Source organism: Stegostoma tigrinum, chromosome 20 (genome assembly GCF_030684315.1).
Source record: "Stegostoma tigrinum isolate sSteTig4 chromosome 20, sSteTig4.hap1, whole genome shotgun sequence".
Taxonomy (NCBI): Eukaryota; Metazoa; Chordata; class Chondrichthyes; order Orectolobiformes; family Stegostomatidae; genus Stegostoma; species Stegostoma tigrinum.
The window spans coordinates 43,572,188-43,590,037 of NC_081373.1; the positions used below are offsets into that span (position 1 = coordinate 43,572,188).

The following is a 17,850-nucleotide window of genomic DNA, read 5'->3' on the forward strand; positions in this document are numbered from 1 at the left end:
CCAGGAATGTCTGTGCATAAATCACACCACACCTTCTGAACTGTGCAGCTGAGAAAAACGATTTAAAAAGGGCCAGGTATGAAAATAAAAGGAAAACAAATCATACGAAGAAATTAGAGGACTAACTATTTAAACTCGCTTTCCCTACTTATTTACATTAGAAAATATTCTTCCATTTTCAGTGTTAATTTTACAAAAATCTCAAAAACAATGCGACAATATAATTTTAAAATTAAAATTTCTGGTTCATTTTCAGAAGGGGCATGTGTGGGACTTTGATGTCAAAAATAAAATTGCAATTGTGTGGTCCAGGGCTACCTTGCGTGTTCAAAACAGTCACTCTCATTTCAATAGAGGTCACATCATTTTTGATTTCAATTCATATCTTTGGTCATTCCAAATGTATGTCCCGAGGAGAAATGTCAATTGATTTTCCAACTGGGTTAGGTTTCTACCCTGTACTGGAATTACATATTTCAGATTTTTGCTTTCTAAAAATGCAATACAAAACAGAATTATTTATCATAATGGAATTAAAAATCTCTGCTGAAAATATTTTCTCAACAGTATGTGCCATTTAATATCATCACATATTAAAACAGTCAGAAAATAGGTCATGACAACAGGAAGCCTGGACAATGTTGCAAATGTCAAAAGAAAAGTCAAAGTTGTACTTAATTTCAAAAAAAGTTAGTACCAAGTATCTCAACACAGATATTAGGTTTGTCTGTGCAAAAATAGCAGTAATAGCAGCTCTTAAAACTCAAATATAAAACAGCTCCACAGAGCAAATGAATGTATAGCGCTAGGTCCTAATAAGTATTTAAAATTAAATTTATTAAAATGATTTTTTTTAAACCTTTTTTTCCTGAACTAGCAATTCCTTCTGCACCACAAACATTGCTACTGGCAGCCTGTTCAGAGAAACTAGTTTTAAGGTTGTCAAGGTTATTTGCAGCAGACAGATTTGCTGGAGTTGATGGAACAGAAGGAAATGAAGAGGTTGCAGATCCAGTTGGTTTGGATGTATTAATGACAACAGCTTGAGGCTTGTAGCAAGGTGGCAGGGCAAAAGGAGGCATCGCAGCAATCAGCAAGGCTCGGACATCGTCAGCCTGTGCAGGAAGGCAATGTAAAAGAAACATCAGTACAAACTATTACTCAATTGAAGTGACAAACTGTCTCAGCTTAAAGCTCAGACATTGATAAAGTTACTCTATGAATTGGTCACACCAATAAAATCAATTTACTTTCCAATAAATGCAATACAGAAAGCCATTAAAAGAAAACTGTTGTAGGGAATTAGTCTTATCCTGACAAGTAACTGCAAATCAAGACATAATTTACTAAAATATCAATGAGAACACCTTTCTGCTGTATAACGTTACAGTAAAAATGTTAGATGGATACCACTAAATTGCAGAGAAACAGTAAAGGCCATTTAAAAAATATTTTTAAAAATTCTTTTCCAAAGGGTATTGCATTACTGTTCTAATATTTATAAAAAGATAGAACTGTACCGATATCTTGTGTACAAATCATCCAAATTAATATTCTCATTTAGGTACAATTTGACAAGAAAAAGAAATGTCGCAATACTCTGCTTTATCTGCTACACAATCAAAATATAAATGTAATTATTCCATTTTTATTCAATTTAATATAAATGATCATTTATAAATGATCACATCAGAAGAATTATAAAATGTTTAAAAAACTTTACCTTAATTAAATACTTACAGTGACTAGGTCCAATGGTGTTTGCCCTTCCTGATTTTTCATTGTGGGGTCAGCTCCATGTGCTAGTAATAGCGCGCACAGTTGCGTCCGTCCTTTCTGGGCTGCTTCATGAAGGGGAGTAAAAGCCCATTTGTCTGTTGCATTTACGCAAGCATTATATTTTATTAACATTGCTGCTACATCCACATGCTGCAAGCAAAAGAAAATTGCATGTTAGTTCTCGTTTTGTTTAAAATTGCATACAATAAATAGTGTGAATGTCTGTCAAATACACGCACTATAACAGACAACAGTAAATATCAGAATGGCCAACAGGAAATTATTTCAAGGTGGCAATTTCTAACAACAGATAAACATCTCACATGCCTCTTTTAATGTTCATGATCTATACAGCAGCGCCATTTAATATCTTTCTTCCAATTAACAGATGTTAGTAATACATGCAAAGAGTAACTAAATGAGCAATCCCAGAACACCAACTCCTCTGAGTACTGGAATCAAACGATAAAGGTATTAGGCTGGTTCATCTAACTTAAATCATTTACAGGTCACGATTTTTAATAAATCATATTCAGCCTTGTTGGATTAGATTTATCTCCCTATAAAATTATGCTGTTGTTGCAGTAAGATATCAACACAGGTTTGTTTCTCGTACAGGTCAATACCAGGCAGGGGGAAAACAATTGATGACAGAATCCCAAATCAGAGATTTAATACTGTTACCTTTTATTTCTAGCCAACCCTTAAAAGAAGTTAACAATATGAGCTGGTTTCCCCAAAAGAGTGACAATCAGACTCAGATTGGCAAGCCATTCCTTTATATTTTAACAACAGCAAGCTTCACATTTTCACAGCAGATTCTGATCAGAGATCCTTCAGAAACAAGGAGTGCAAATCTGACAGACCCCTTACTTCGCAGGACAGTTGGGGGAAGGCAAACCACGCCTCCTTTACACAGCAGTTAGCTGTCGCACTGAGATTTAAATGGCCAATAATCACAGGAACAGCCAAAAGTGGTTTTGTACAAAGTACACAAGGCACGTGTGACAGCAGGGTGCAGGGTTGCAAGTCGGAAAGGGAGCCAGGCAAGTGGTGAAACATCCAAGGATGGCGAGGGCACGGGGGCCTAGGCCTAGAATTCTATGAAAGGGAGAGGAGTGGGTATATTTGGCAAATTTAAGGCTGGACTAGGGTTATGGGATGGGAGAAGCTGCGGAGTCAGTTTAAACATTAACAAGGAATTAGACTAGGTTTTCAACTGTCTAACATTTCCTTAATAACTTAAGTGCAGCAGAACCAAACCATCTATCTGCAGAAATGACTAACTGGCCATTGGAAAATCTGGGCCAATATGTTTGCATATTAACCAAACACAATTGTCTTCACAGTTTTAGATACATATGCCAAGTATCAATGTCACTATTAATGGTCACAAACCTTGCAAAAAATTGTCAAAAATCTGTTGACTAAAATCAGACTGGGCTTGAACTTTTGCACAGCACATCCCCTTCCCCAGGTATCACTGCACAAATCTCTTTTTGCACTGCAGGAAATTATGCACCTTCCGTGTGGGGTTACCAATTACTGCTTTTGTCTGTTACCTCCTAACCAATTCCCTACCCAAGCCAATAGGGTAACTAATCCTCACGTCATAGTAGGAACTGCCGATGCTGGAGAATCTGATATAACACAGTGTAGAGCTGGATGACGACAGCAGGCCAAGCAGCAATCGGGTGGAGCAGACCCTTCTTCAGAAAACTTTTTCACATGTGTAATTCCACATGTGTTCCATTTTGTTTTGTCTCTTATTTCGAACCTTGTCAAATGTTTTCTGCAAGCATACACAAATATTATCTACAGGAAATCCTTTATCTGTTAACTCTGGTCACCTCCACAAAATAACTCAGCCTTTACAACTATCAGGTCTCTCTGGTCAGCATGGATTTGCTCACATGTTCAGTCACTCTGCCTCTAATAATAGTGTGTGTTAACTTCCCTACAAGTAATGACAGAAGAGCAGGTGTACCACTTTCCAGCTATTCTTTAACCCTCTTAAAAAGAATACAGTGACATGGACTAGATGGTGGTCAGGTTGGTGCTCGATGAAATAGTAATCAATGGCATGTCAGTATCTCCAATTATCACAGGGTTAGTAATGGAAATAGACAGCAAAATGATAATAAACAGTGAGATCATACAAGTTGCACCAGATTTGAAGTGATGAAGAGCAAAATTTGACTTTGGAATCTGGTAATGCCAGGCTTGGCAGGAAGCTCATTTATTTTACCTGCAAGCCTCATTATGGCTCCTTCAGTCAACCATGGCATTGGGATCATACTTCTGGGTTTCTGTGACAATGAATTTCTTCAGTCAAAGGAAGGATTTCTAGTTAAAGGATCCTTCACAGTGACCAGAAAGACAAAACGGTACATTGTTCCAGCAACCAAATTCAGCAAAACAACCAAAGTAATGGCAAATAAATGAAGCAAAGATGCTCTCTGCCACTCTAGCTCAGCCCCAGATGTCCTGCTGTGGTTTCTGAGAGGCTGAAGTAATGTGATACTTCCTTGGAAATAGGTGACCAGCTTCTCAAACTAAGCATTTATGGTTGCAAATGGTTGGGGAAGCTGGGAAGAAATGTGGCCCCTTAAATCTGGATGTAGTGCCTCTAACAGGTCAATGATCTCATAAGGACAGGAAAGAAAGGTGGCAATAACAAGCATTGACTGTTCAGATGAACATCTCTTTTGCTCTGCACACAGTTCCCATCTTAAATTGGAGTCACGTTCTCCTATCCTCATGGTTCCTTTCTGACACTTACAACTCGCTTTGTTTCCCAGCAGAACAGAAAGCAGCTCAGAACAGGCAGACAATTGGGAGTGGCCCTCCATTGATAGCTAGCAACAATGCATACCCACGAGGTTCTGTGACAGAAGTCATGCTCTAAAGACAACAGCTGATATAAAAGTGTTGATCAGCTCTCTCAGCACCCCAAACCTTTATATTGCCTCAAGCTGGATCTGTGTTCCTATGCAGTGAAAACTGACAACTATAATCAGTTGTATGTGAGTAAAATCCAAAGTAGATCAAATGACTTCTTCAAAAGGTGGCAAGTTACTTGTGACATAGTGAAGTTTTTTTCTCTGAACAATTATTCTAGGCATGAATCTTCACATAAGCAGCTCACTGCATGTCAATATCTACTAGTCTCTCACCTTTTAAAAAGACATTCTGCTGTTCTGTTCACATTACCGAAGTGTACATTTTCACATTTTCCTATATTATATTCCTACCTGCCACCTTCCTTCCAACTTGCTTAACATACGTCCCTTTGCAGACAGTGTTGTCCTCAAAGCTTACTTTCCCACCTAGTTCTTTACTGTCAGCAAACCTAGATTCACTGCATCACCTAGGTAATTAAGAGAATTTGTAAACAGTTCAGCCCCAAGCACTGACCATTGCAACATACTGTCACAACCTGTCAACATGAAAGTGACTCGATTACCCCAACTGATTTCTGGCCTTAATCCCCACTATTGCTAACATATCAGCTGCAGTCCCACAGGCCCCATTTCATCTCCAACAACTGTTCCACCTTGAAAATGGCTTTAGAAAAGCCAAAATTAAAATAATCAATTTCCCTTTAGCTACCCTGTTCATTACACTCAAAAGAAAGCTAATTAATTATCACCAGCAAGATTTCTTTTCACATAAGCTGCTGACTCTACTTGTTCATAAGTTTGCAAATGCCCTGTTGCCATAATCGGTATAATAAGCCTTATTACTCATTTCAGACTAATTGGGTCTATGTTTCCACATTTCTCTCTCCCTTCCTCCTTAATAGCAAGATTCCATATGTTATATGAATCCAAGATATTTTCAAAAGATTGAAAGCAATGCACCCACTACTTCTGGGATAATTTAAAAAAAAACACAAAATAAAAAGGCTTCAATATACCAGACAACCTTGCAATATGGTAAGCATTAGAAGACAGTGTTAATACAGGACAACTGAATTGCTTGGTCTCCTAAATATTTATCTAAGTAGTGCAACCAAAAATCAAAGAAAAAAAATTTGACTTAAAACATGTCAACATCTTAAATGAATGTCTATAAATTTCCTCAGTCACACTGAAGCAGATAACCAGAAGCAGTAACTTAATCAATTTGATTTGTTGTTTTAATTACCAAGAAAACCAGTTAATTTAGTATAGTGTTGCATTTCCTCTTACCCCATATGAAGCAGCATTATGTAAAGGAATCAGTCCACCTTTGTCTTGAGCATTCACATCAGCACCATGTTGTAGCAAATATTCTGCAACCTCAAGACTGTTGTACCCAGCTGTTAGACAAATGATAGTGGATGACAACTGAAAAGTTAGATACACTCTAACGTTAACACAGAATGAAAAAGCAACATTTCAAAATTCATAAGTAGACAAGATGTGATCTATAGCCTTCTCTTACTTTCTGTAGTTTTGAGCAATACAGTGTGTTTTTCAGGGTTATCAGTAGTTCAAAACTTGACAAATGCACATCTACCAATTCTAACTAAGCGCAGATGTTCAATTTAAACTTTTGATATTCATACCTCACATACATCTAATTTAAATAATTTAGATATATAGGCAAGGAAACCAATAAGTTATACCCATTTGCTTGTTAATTGTGTTTTAAATAAAAAACTTGATTTTAGTTAAAAGGCAAATTATGAAATGTCACTAATGTTCGTTTGCATAGAGAACAGTTAGCAGAAACTAAAAATTCAAACTTGCTCCTGAACAACTCCAATCAGAAGAACAAATCACGTGGATTATATATAGAGCGAATGTTATGTTATGTGCATAAGTAGTATAATGGCAAACTGTTTCGAAAACAGCACAGGCAAGTATAAATGCAATAGGTCATTTTTGCTTTTGTACTTAATGTCATCTCAATGAAATATCTGGACAACTTATTGAAATGAGATGCTATACCTGCCATAATAGCACAACTCAATTAATCAGTTCAATGGATGAAAAATTGCAGTCAAGGCTTCATTTGCCAATACAAAAACAAACTGCTTCTCTGGTACAAATACTGTTCTTGATGACATCCCATTAAGCATCACCCAGTTATAGGAATAAATTTGGACGGTTCAGATGGGAAGGTGATAAATATTTAGCAAGAATCTGAACTACTTAGAAAAAAGGTTACAGTGACTTCAATAGAAAAAAATGACAGATAAATACACTTCAAATTTGATGAAAATGTTAAGTAACCTATAGGTTGTGATATTTGATAAATACAAGTCAGAAGCCAGGTAAAAACCTGTAGCAAAGAATAGCTATACCAAAAATGGAGGCCATTCTGCTCATCACATTCAACAGCAACATGGCTAGTCCCATTGATTTGCACTTTCACAGACCTCTATTCTCTCTTCAGGCATTTACTCAATTCCCTTTTGAAAGTCCTAATTGAATCTACCTCTACCACGCTTGCAGGCAGCGCATGTTAGTTCCTGACCCACTCACTGCACAGAATGTTTCATGTTGCTGTCGACTCTCTTGTCAATAAGATTAAATCATACCCACTTGCACTGAACTCTTTTGCAAATGGGAACAATTTCTCAGTGTTTCAGTTATAAACACTTCACAATTTTGAATACTTCTTTATAATTGCAACTTTCTCTAACTACCTCAATTGCTCCAATGTATTTACATAACTGGAATTCCTCAACCTTAAAACCAATCTTGCCAATGTTTTTTGGCACTCTCTAAAGCTGCCACATCTTTTCGGAAAGTTCTGCCACCAGAATTTTCTTTAAAAGGTTCACTCCTGGGATGTGGGCATTGTTAGCTTGGCTGACATCTATTACTCATTCATAGTTTCCCTTCAGAAGGTGGTGCAGTACAGATGCTGTAGGTAGACTCTCAACGTATTAGGAACAGGGTTCCAGGACTTCGACCCAGACAGTGAAGAAATGGCAATATATTTCCAAGTCAGGACAGTGACTGGCTTGAAGGGAACTTGAAGGTGGTGGTATTCTCGTGTATCTGTAGCCGTTTTCCTCCAAGATGGGAGTGGTCCTGGATTTGGAAAGTGCCGTCTAAGAAGTCCTAGTGACTTTTTCCAGTGTATCTTGTAGATGGTACACACCACTGCTGAGCTTTGACAGTGGGAACAGTGGGCTGGTGTGGTTTGTGTCAATTGGACCAATCTTCCCTTTAAAGGCCAAACCAGTGTAACTGTAAAAAGGTTCATCACAACTTCCTGTATACATAATTCAATATTTATAAAGCCCAGTATCAAAGTATGCTTTTTTAAGTACTATTTCACTTTGCCCAGAAATCAGTGATTTTACACATTTAATGCCAATTCTCACTTTGTTCTTGCATTCAATTCTGAATGATACCTTGTTGCTTAAATTGCTTCTCTTCATGCTTACTACCAGTGTAGTTCTTACAACTCTTATTGAAATTTTATTGAAATTTCTTCCTCTATAATCAATTACATACATATTGATTATATTGAATAGAACAAAACAGTTCGCCTCTAACCAGATTAGTTTCTTGGTCCCTTCCGAACATGTAACCTCTTCAGTAATGCAAGATTACTTTAATCAATACTGTGTTTGATTGCCTATTTTTCCTGAACACATGACATTGAGATGCATTTTGAACCCAGTCCTGCCTATTTTTGAACCAAGTCTCCATTACTGCCCCATCGTATTTCAATGTTGTTCTTTATAGTACAGTAGCTTACCATTCTTATTTATATTTATATTCATGCATTGTAAACCTAATTTATCGTAAACCTCACTGTGCTCCCTTTTGGTCTGACCCCATCTTAAAAGTTACTTTTTCTTACTCTTGGGACATCTGTCTCTCCCAATTCTTTGTTCACTTTGCTCCTCCTTTCTAATGCTAAACCATGGTTTCTATTCCTCTGTCAATTTAACCGTTCCAAAAGCATGGCAAAAAACTGTCTATCAAGTTCACTGGGCCCAGTTTTGTGGAGGTGAAACCTGAAAAGCACCAAAACCCCAGAATTCATCTAATGTTGCAAAAATCTAATGCCATATCATCTCTCCAGCCGTGCATTCATGTGCGCAATTTTAATTTTTTTTTATATAGCCATTAACGCATGGTACCAGGACTAATCTAGAGATTGCTACCTTTGGAGTCTTGCTTGCAAATTTCTTTGCAAAGGCTTTAAAAGTTACCTGTACTTGCTCCTCTCTCTGCATGTCAAAGAAAGGCATAAAATTTATTTTTTGTATTTTACATGAAGGAGAAGCTTGGCATCTCATGTCATTTTGAACTTGGCAGCACAATGTCTGGAGGTTTATTTGAAAGTATGCACTTTTAAATGAGGTTTCATGATCCTTAGGGTAAAGTAACAGGAATTAGTTCAATGCACTGAAAAAAAAGATAAACCGTGCTGTGACAGAAGCCCAGGGACTCAAACATCTAGACAGGAGTCAGGGTCTGTGTGCACCAAAGGACAGAGGCAGTATTACTGCACTCGCTGATAAGAAATGCTGCAAAACTGCTGAAAACTGAGTTTAATGAACTCTGATGTTTGTTCTGAAGTTAAAATAATATCAAGCTTAGTTTGCAGTTTGTCACAGGTGTTTCATGGAGAGATGCCAGCTTAAGAAAAAATAGCTGATGATGCTCCAAAATTTAGTGAAGGAAACTGATTGCAATTGTGCTTGCCTGAGCCAGAAGCTGTGGGGTCAGTTTAAACATTAACAAGGAATTAGACTAGGTTTTCAACTGTCTAACATTTCCTGAATAACTTAAGTGCAGCAGAACCAAACCATCTATCTGCAGAAATGACTAACTGGTCATTGGAAAATCTGGGCCAATGTTTGCATATTAACCAAACACAATTGTCTTCACAGTTTTAGATACATATGCCAAGTATCAATATGTCACTATTAATGGTTACAAACCTTGCAAAAAATTGTCAAAAATCTGTTGACTAAAATCAGACTGGGCTTGAACTTTTGCACAGCACATCCTCTTCCCCCAGGGATCACTGCACAAATCTCTTTTTGCACTGTGGTGGTAAGTCATCACTGGGATTTCATGTTTGTAAGGATATTGCTAGGATAAAGCAACTAGAGAGTGTGAAACCTTTTCTGTTTGCCATGAATTCTTTTCAATGTTTCTGTCTAGTGTAATATAGCTCATGCTCTTGTTCAATAAACATTTTGCTCTGTGATAAAAGTATACTGGCAGACCCTGGTGAATGTGCTCAGGAACCGACTTCCACAGCTTAAAAGACAAAGTCGGAAATTCAAATTTTACATTGCCACCTGACTTGTCAAATATTCATATTAGATGGATAACACTGGTTACATTATTGATACGCTCAAATTCTCAATTACTGATTGCGAAGGGACCTTGATGAGAAGTTTCTGATTTTGCCCCAGGCCTTCAGTTTGCTGCATTTCTGCATATTACACATAAAGCAAAGTACAGGATTTATGTAAAAAGACCTGCTAAATGCAAAGGCGTTGAATGTCTGCCCTGGGAGTCTCTACAGTTAACACTGTCTGTTGTACACAATTTTTTCACCCTGGTCAGGCAACCCTTCTTTGCAGCATCAAGTAAAGCAGCATCTCCACTCAGGAGGTCTTGAATGTCAGTGTCTCCATCCTTTATCAGATCAAGGGCAGTATTTCCGTCTCGATTCTTCTTGGTTGGATCAGCACCATGCTAGCAATTTAAACAAAATTTAACACTGAATATGTGGGGTAATACTGCTCAAAAGACAAATGAATTTATTACCTTAAAAGTCATCCATATAACCGGTTCTATTTATATCTTCTCATTTTCTCCCCCATGCAAGACCCGACACCACATGAAAGCTTTTTGTATAAGCACTAACTGCATGCACGCACAAAGACAGCAGTATCATCAAAACTACAATCGACAAACATACACCAATGGTCACTTCATAGTACAGAACCTGCATGGAGGGAAAAAATGACATGCAGTCAAAGCTTTTTAGCTTGTGTCCATCAGCACAGGTGCAAGAATGCTAACTGTTCGAAGCACTCTTTTCTCATCCAGCATGGATTGTTGCTCCCTTCAAAAGTTGGCTGACTGAATCTATCCTGATATGTACAAGATGAAAAACTTCGATGCATGTCCTGTACTTCAGCGTGACACAAATGCAACAAGAAATAGATGATGCAATCAAGCTAAAGGATGACAAACTCTCATTGCCCCAAATAAAATCTAAAAGGGAGTTATGCTAACTAAATTAGAAGGTTATCAACACCTATCAAATGTAAATGCTACAGGCATCGAAGTCCTCCAGCTAATCAGTGGAAACTGTACATGCATCCTCCCTAAGGCCACACAAATATCTGCCCGAGACACACATCTGGAGGTGAACTCTAGAATCAGAAGAGGAATTTGGCTGCCTGCAAGGTGCACTTGCTTTATTAAAGAGAAAAATGTGTGTCTTGGTGTGCTTTCTTGGAAGAAGGTAGGAAAATAATAGGACACATGTGAAAAGCTCTCTCTCTAGTGTTGTGATGTCAATTCTTATAGCCATTCTCTCCCGCTTCTCATGAAGGCATTGATCACTTACTGGAGTACACTCCCTCAGTATTATACTCTAATGTCAGCCTCAATTGCTCATGTACCAGAGCAGGATTCAAATCCACAACCTTCTAATTCTGAGGGGAGACTTCTACTGGTTCAACTGCAGGTAACAGAAGAGCTTGCAAGCACTAATGAACGAGAACGTTCTCTGTACTGGCAATTATAACTCACTGCACCAACACTAGGTTATTTGGTTATTCATTTATGAGTGAGGCCTTGCAGCTTGCACATTCATTCTGCATTTAAGTGAAGGCAACTGAGAACAATTAATTGATGGTGGAGCACTATATGTCATCTGAAACAATTAGTTCTTTGATATTGATTTCTTGATTTTTGTTATCATGGCCTGCATGTCATCAGTCTTACACATACCCAAAAACTTTAACAGGCCTTAGCAATAGGACATGGGTTTAGTTTTAAAAAAATCGAAAACAGCATAACTGACTTCTTTACAGAGGATTGTATGAACCGGGCAAGCAACTGTGCATCGCAACTATAGAATCATTACTGAACTAGTGAGGGCATTAATTTAATGCCAAATAAGATAGAATGCAAAATAAAAGCAGGACAGAGAGTATAAACATTTTTACTTTGCCAGAATTTAGTTAAAATCTTAAGGAATGAGATTCCACGTGTAGAGTTCATTTTCAACCAGAGATAGTGTATCTCAATATTTCAAACATATACTATCATTGAAAATTCAAATGGACAGTTAAATAGGCAAGTTTTTCCCAATAAATTTAGAAGGTGTGCAGTGGGTATCACAACTTCTGAGCTGTAAAATAATAAATACCCCAATTCTTTAGGGTAATTAGGTGTATAGCCCATCTCATGAGGGAGCAGAGGAACTTCTAATTTTTGGATTTATCTTGCAACCAAAGTCACTAGAAGTTACTTTCAGGTCTACACTTTCAAAATAAATTGTGATCACTGACAATTTCACTTGTTTTTACTGCAAAATCCAGGCTCACTTACCAGCAATAAAAGCTTACAAATACCATATTTTCCCTTGGCTGCAGCCTCATGCAAAGGAGTAAACCTCCACAAATCAGCTACATTGACCACTGCACCATGTTTGACAAGGAGTTCTGTCACTTCAAAATGTCCATAGGAACATGCATTGTGCAATGGAACTAATCCCCTGAGAGAAAGATAAAAAGGAATGCCAAATAAAGAGGTGTCATTGAATTTGAAAAATCATACAGTATAAGTACTGCACTTGGAACTACTACAACAATATCTTGATCAATATACATCAGTTTGTAGTTAAAAATCTTCTTGTAACAATTCTGCATTAATTACACAGTACTAGCTTTTAGTTCATTTCTAGAACCAGAAATTGAAGGGAGATTATTTAGGATATCCAATACATAACCTTATCTTCTACCAAAAATATGATCTAAGCATAGTGGTGAATGCATGTATGAGGACAGTCTATACATGTCATCGTGTATGGGGTGGAAATGGGAAGAGGTGGACAACAACATGGAGGAGAGAACTGTTAAAATAGCTGTTTCTTAATAAAATAATTGAAACTATTATATTCAGTATTTAATTTCTAATTGACAACACAAACTCCTGAGCACTTAAATGGCTATTTAATCAAGTTTAAATGCCACACAATGCATCAGTAACAGTTTAGCAAATTTTTTTAAAAATGGAAAGTCTTAGGAAATAGATAAACATTACCCTTTGTCTTTGGCATGAACATCAGCACCATTTTGCAACAAATACTCAACGACAGATACTCTGTTGTAGCCAGCTGCAAAGTGGAGAGGAGTAGACTGGCGACCTTCGACATCTCTGCAATTTACATTCTGAAGTGTACAGAGTTTCTGAAAGAATACCATTAGACAACACTTTTACATACATGTTCCAGTTGCAGTTCTTTAAGAGTAGAACAAAAACAGTTTAAAAAAGTAAATATTTCTCAATTTTCAGCTATCAGCGCAGCTGATTTCAGAATGGGAATTTCAGAAATATGCAGGTATACTCCAATATAAAAGAACAATTTACTTTCGTACATGTTTTGTGGACATGACCTTCAGACCTATTAAAATATTGACTGATCTCGATCCACTTAACTGTTTCCAATCATAGAAATATATCACAATGAGCTTCAAAACACTGGAAAAAAGAAAAAGTAACTTGCTTTATCTTTTCTTGATCTACCTTCCTACTTTAGACTTCTGAATTATAATTAAAGTTTTAATGTTATAAAGTAAGTCTAGAAAAACCTCCATGTTCTCTCTCCTTGTTCAAAACTAACAGCATTACTTTACAAAATGATCAAAATTGCATGAACTACCATAATACTTCAGCAATTTACTTCATTATACATTTTACCTCAGGTCATTTTATCAGAAATAATATGACTATATTTCTGAAACCCCCAATGCTGCCAGTATTTTTTTTTCACTGCATTGAAGCATGGGATCTTGCTCTAAGTACATGTATCCAGAACAATCTTAAAATTTCTTCTTCCATCAATAGATTATAAGATTAAAATAAAAAGAAAAGTTTAACTTTATTTAGTTAACCGGATGAAAGTGCACTTTTCACCTACGGAGCAATTTCAAGTGTAAAAGTTAAAAAGATCCTTGAATTTCTACATTTTATTCTGAAAAACATCACCTTGACTATACTTAAGTCTCCAGCTTTGGCTGCTTCCAGTAACTGTCGATTAGTGTCAAAGTTTCCAGCCATGGCACCTTCTACAGAAGAGATTTGAAGAGAGGAAAGGAAAACAGATTTTTAAACAAGGCAACAGAAACTCAAGTTTAGTACTAATGAAAAGATGTAATTAGAAAACTCATTTTTCTAAATTAAAACTAGGTCAGTACAAAACAAAACACTGTCCTCAAGTTTTGATTCATTCATTATACAATAACTAAATGCAGTCATTATACAGCTAAAACTGAATTACTGTTTATTTCGTAATGTGCATTTATAGAGGCGTTATTGTATTTTATATGAAGTAAAATATCTCCTGTTACTATATAGTCATGATGGATGGAATGAAACACACCAAAGTAGCAGTGAAGGAAGCTTTAGGATGTGTGCAAAGACTTCATAATTGAAGGGTCTGGCACATAAGATAGGGGAAAAAAAAATTGTATAATAGGCCAGACTTGATGGCATACACAGGAACAGAGATGTTTGAAGGACTGTCCACTTCAAAACTATGAAGAAATCTGCAAATGGCAGAAGGACTTTGCAGACAATGCAGCAGGCAAGTGTGGGCACAGACCCAAGAGAACAAGGTACAATTTGGGAGGCGGACAATGCAAGCTTACATAAAGTTAGATCTAGAGATGACACAGACAGGAAGAAAGGGTTTCAGTGCTTTTGCGATACAAGGAAACAGGAGTGATAATGACAGAGCACTTAATAGTCAATACTTGACAGCAGGACTTGAATACTTCACAGGGGCAGGGAAGGAAAAAAAACAAATTTGGGTGGGAGGTGAGGGACAGTGAACACATGTGCATCAGCGAGACGGCGAGACACTATGAGAGAGGGCGAGAGAGCCAGAAAGCAGGAGGGAGTGAAGGGGAGAGGGGGAGTGAGGCAGAAGAGGGAAGAGGAGAGGGAGACACAGCAAAATTTGTGGGCAGAGAGAGAGAGCTGGAGGGGGACAGAGAGCGTGAGACAGTAAAACAGCAGAGTGGGTTGGGGGGGGGGGGGGTGGAGACAAGAGAGAAATGCTGGAAGGAAGAAAATAGAACTGCCTGCTACGATGAAAAGCAAAGAGACGACGTAACTTGTCAAGGACTGAACCAGACAGGGTATAGCTTGTCACGCTTAAATAAGGAAGCTTCACTGCTACAGGTAAGTTGGAAACGAAGTATTTGATAGAAAGGTTATAATAGCACTAAAGTATTAGTAAAGAATTGCATCCAATTTATTAACTAGCTTTCTCTACCTTGTAAAATCTGCAGCATGCTTTCATTACCCATCTGTAATGCTGTTAAACCCTGAATTGACAGTATTGATGAGTCAGATCCAGAATTCAGCAACAAGCGACATGTGTGATGATGACCACATTGTGCAGCCTTATGTAAAGGTGTCTGACCAAGTCTGTCCAAGGCATTCACCTATTAATCATAATACAGGATACGTGATTCAAAAACTACTACATATTGCTTCGGCAGTACACAAGAGGAATACTAACAGTACTATGAACATCTAACAGCACATCCCATTGATGAGCTAATGGACTACATGTACTCAATATACAGGTTTTGTTCAGAATAAAACTGTGTACCTTGGTATCATTTTTTATAAGCACTTCGATAATATCATTATGGGCTTTTTCGGATGCCACATGGAGGGGTGTCAAAAAGCTAAGGAGGAAGATAAGAGAGAGAGAGAGAGACGTTGAGGAAAATCTAAATAAATACAAACAGTGAAAATATGTTTAAGGAAAATAAAGAAAACTTTCCAAATCATCTTACTCTTTTGTCTTTTCATCGACATTTGCCCCTTTTCTTAATAAAAACTCAGCCACTTGCTTTCGTTTTGGATATGGAGAAGCAGCAGCACAATGCTATAACGTTAAAAGAATTTAGGTATTCTCTTCTATTCACAGGCTTTACATAAAATGTACCACAAGTCAGTTAAAATATTCAAGAACAACAAAAGTTGTAAATTGCAAATACATTGAGTACAAATAATATTAATAATAGTAATGTTGTGAAAGAGGTAAAAAATTCAATTTATACAATTATTATCTGAAATGAGATGACAATTTCAAATTGGATAGTGAAAGTTTTGGAATACTCAACCGATCTATTTGACTTAAAAATGATCATCCATCTGGGAAATGGCTAATTTAACAACATATATCAAAAAAGTCTAATATCATAAAGGGCTACGTTTGGTGGGAAAGCTTTGACAAAGCGGTATCAAAAATACTATCTTTATTTTACACAATGCTTGTTTAAAAAATAAATACATGACCATAACTAAATTGAAACGTACACATATTTGCATCAAATAAAAATTTGGTGATCTTAATTTTTTTTTAAAAACCCAAAATTGCTAACACTCCTTCCCTTTGGAGATTTCATGTTTAATAATCAGCTGCTTTTAGTTTCAAAGTTGTTCACGAGTTCAGAAATATGAAGCGGTTAGAAAAAGGGTTGTCAAAATTTATTTAGTAACTTGTAGATTAGCTTGACAGCGTATTCAGGGGATTTAATGGCCACCTTTCAGCACACATACTCACGTCTGCTAGCCTATAACAAACGCTCATAGAATCCCTAAAGTGTGGAAATAGGCCATTTGGCCCAAAAAGTTCACACCAACCCTTCAAAAAGCATCTGACCCAGACTCACCCTCTACCTTATCTCTGCATTTCCCATAGTTTACCTGCCTAACCTAGACCTCCCTGGACGCTATGGGCAATTTAGCACGGCCAACTCACCCAAGTGCACTTTTCGACTGCGGAAGGAAACCGGAGCACCTGGAGGAAATCTACACAAACACTGGGAAAACGCCGAAACTCTGCACAGACACAATCGTCCAAGGTTGGAATTGAACCTTGGTCCCTGAATCTGTGAGGCAGCAATGCTAACCACTGAACCAGCACTGCTAAAAACATTTGCTGAAAAGGGAGACAGGTCATGTACTCATCAGGGCAGGTGCAAGAATGCCAAATTTCAAAAGAACACAATGATTTGTATTACAGAAGAAAAGGACGTTAATTGGTGGACAAGACCACTTTGAATGGCCAAGGTGTTTGTGGAGAAAGCAATGGGCAATAGTAGTCTGCCCAAACCCAGTGTATTTCAAAATAAATGGGCAAAGCTTGCACATACTTCTGCTTGGGGAGAATGTGCCCTGTGCATAAATGTCAATCACTTCAGCCACAAATTTTTAGCCTATAATAAATTTACATTAACAATAAACCACTAAAGCAAAAATGTGACTAAATTTAAATACAATAAACTGCAGAACTGAGGCAGAAAGTAAACTATCACAGAAAGAACAAGTTCATTTCTTACCAATGCAGTCTCATGTGTCCTAGGATGCTTGAAATTCACATTGTCTAAAGACAGATGCTTTTTTACACAGGTCACATCTGCTTCTTTGGCAGCTTGTAATAATGAATGTCCTTTGAACTCATCTAACATAAGAATTTAAACAAAGCATTAACAATTCACTTTGTAGAAAATTTAAACATAACAGAAGTACTTTATTACATTGCTTCAATTTTCCATGTCTCATACCAACTATTAAGGGTTATTTTTACTGAGTTTTTAATGTTTGAATAAAGCTTACCTATCAGAAACCAATAAATGTGTGACCTTACAAAAACCTGCAAACCTGGATGGCTCAAAAGTCAACTCCTCCCAGTTTTGAGCATTAAATGCAGTAGGTATTGCATGAATAGATTTTCAAAGACATATTAAAGATTTCTAAAGATATTACAAACATGAAAAGCCTTTAAGTTCCAAAATATTACTTTCCTCCTAGGTAATGTTACCTCTTATTCCTATAA

General features: G+C 37.1%; 1 protein-coding gene across 3 annotated transcripts in view; it reads right to left on the reverse strand.

Moving 5' to 3' along the window:
* The window catches only part of LOC125461729 (poly [ADP-ribose] polymerase tankyrase-2-like), a 60,225-nt gene that overhangs the window by 9,931 nt on the left and 32,444 nt on the right, over positions 1-17,850 (reverse strand). For all 3 annotated transcript variants that reach the window (XM_048550814.2, XM_048550815.2, XM_048550816.2), the window contains 11 exons: positions 17,354-17,475; positions 15,803-15,894; positions 15,613-15,691; positions 15,271-15,442; positions 13,980-14,059; positions 13,035-13,180; positions 12,321-12,486; positions 10,229-10,448; positions 5,973-6,082; positions 1,741-1,929; positions 860-1,115 (listed from right to left, as the gene is read on the reverse strand). In XM_048550814.2, the coding sequence (XP_048406771.1) occupies positions 860-1,115; positions 1,741-1,929; positions 5,973-6,082; positions 10,229-10,448; positions 12,321-12,486; positions 13,035-13,180; positions 13,980-14,059; positions 15,271-15,442; positions 15,613-15,691; positions 15,803-15,894; positions 17,354-17,475 (1,632 nt within the window). The remainder of the gene's footprint in view (positions 1-859; positions 1,116-1,740; positions 1,930-5,972; positions 6,083-10,228; positions 10,449-12,320; positions 12,487-13,034; positions 13,181-13,979; positions 14,060-15,270; positions 15,443-15,612; positions 15,692-15,802; positions 15,895-17,353; positions 17,476-17,850) is intronic.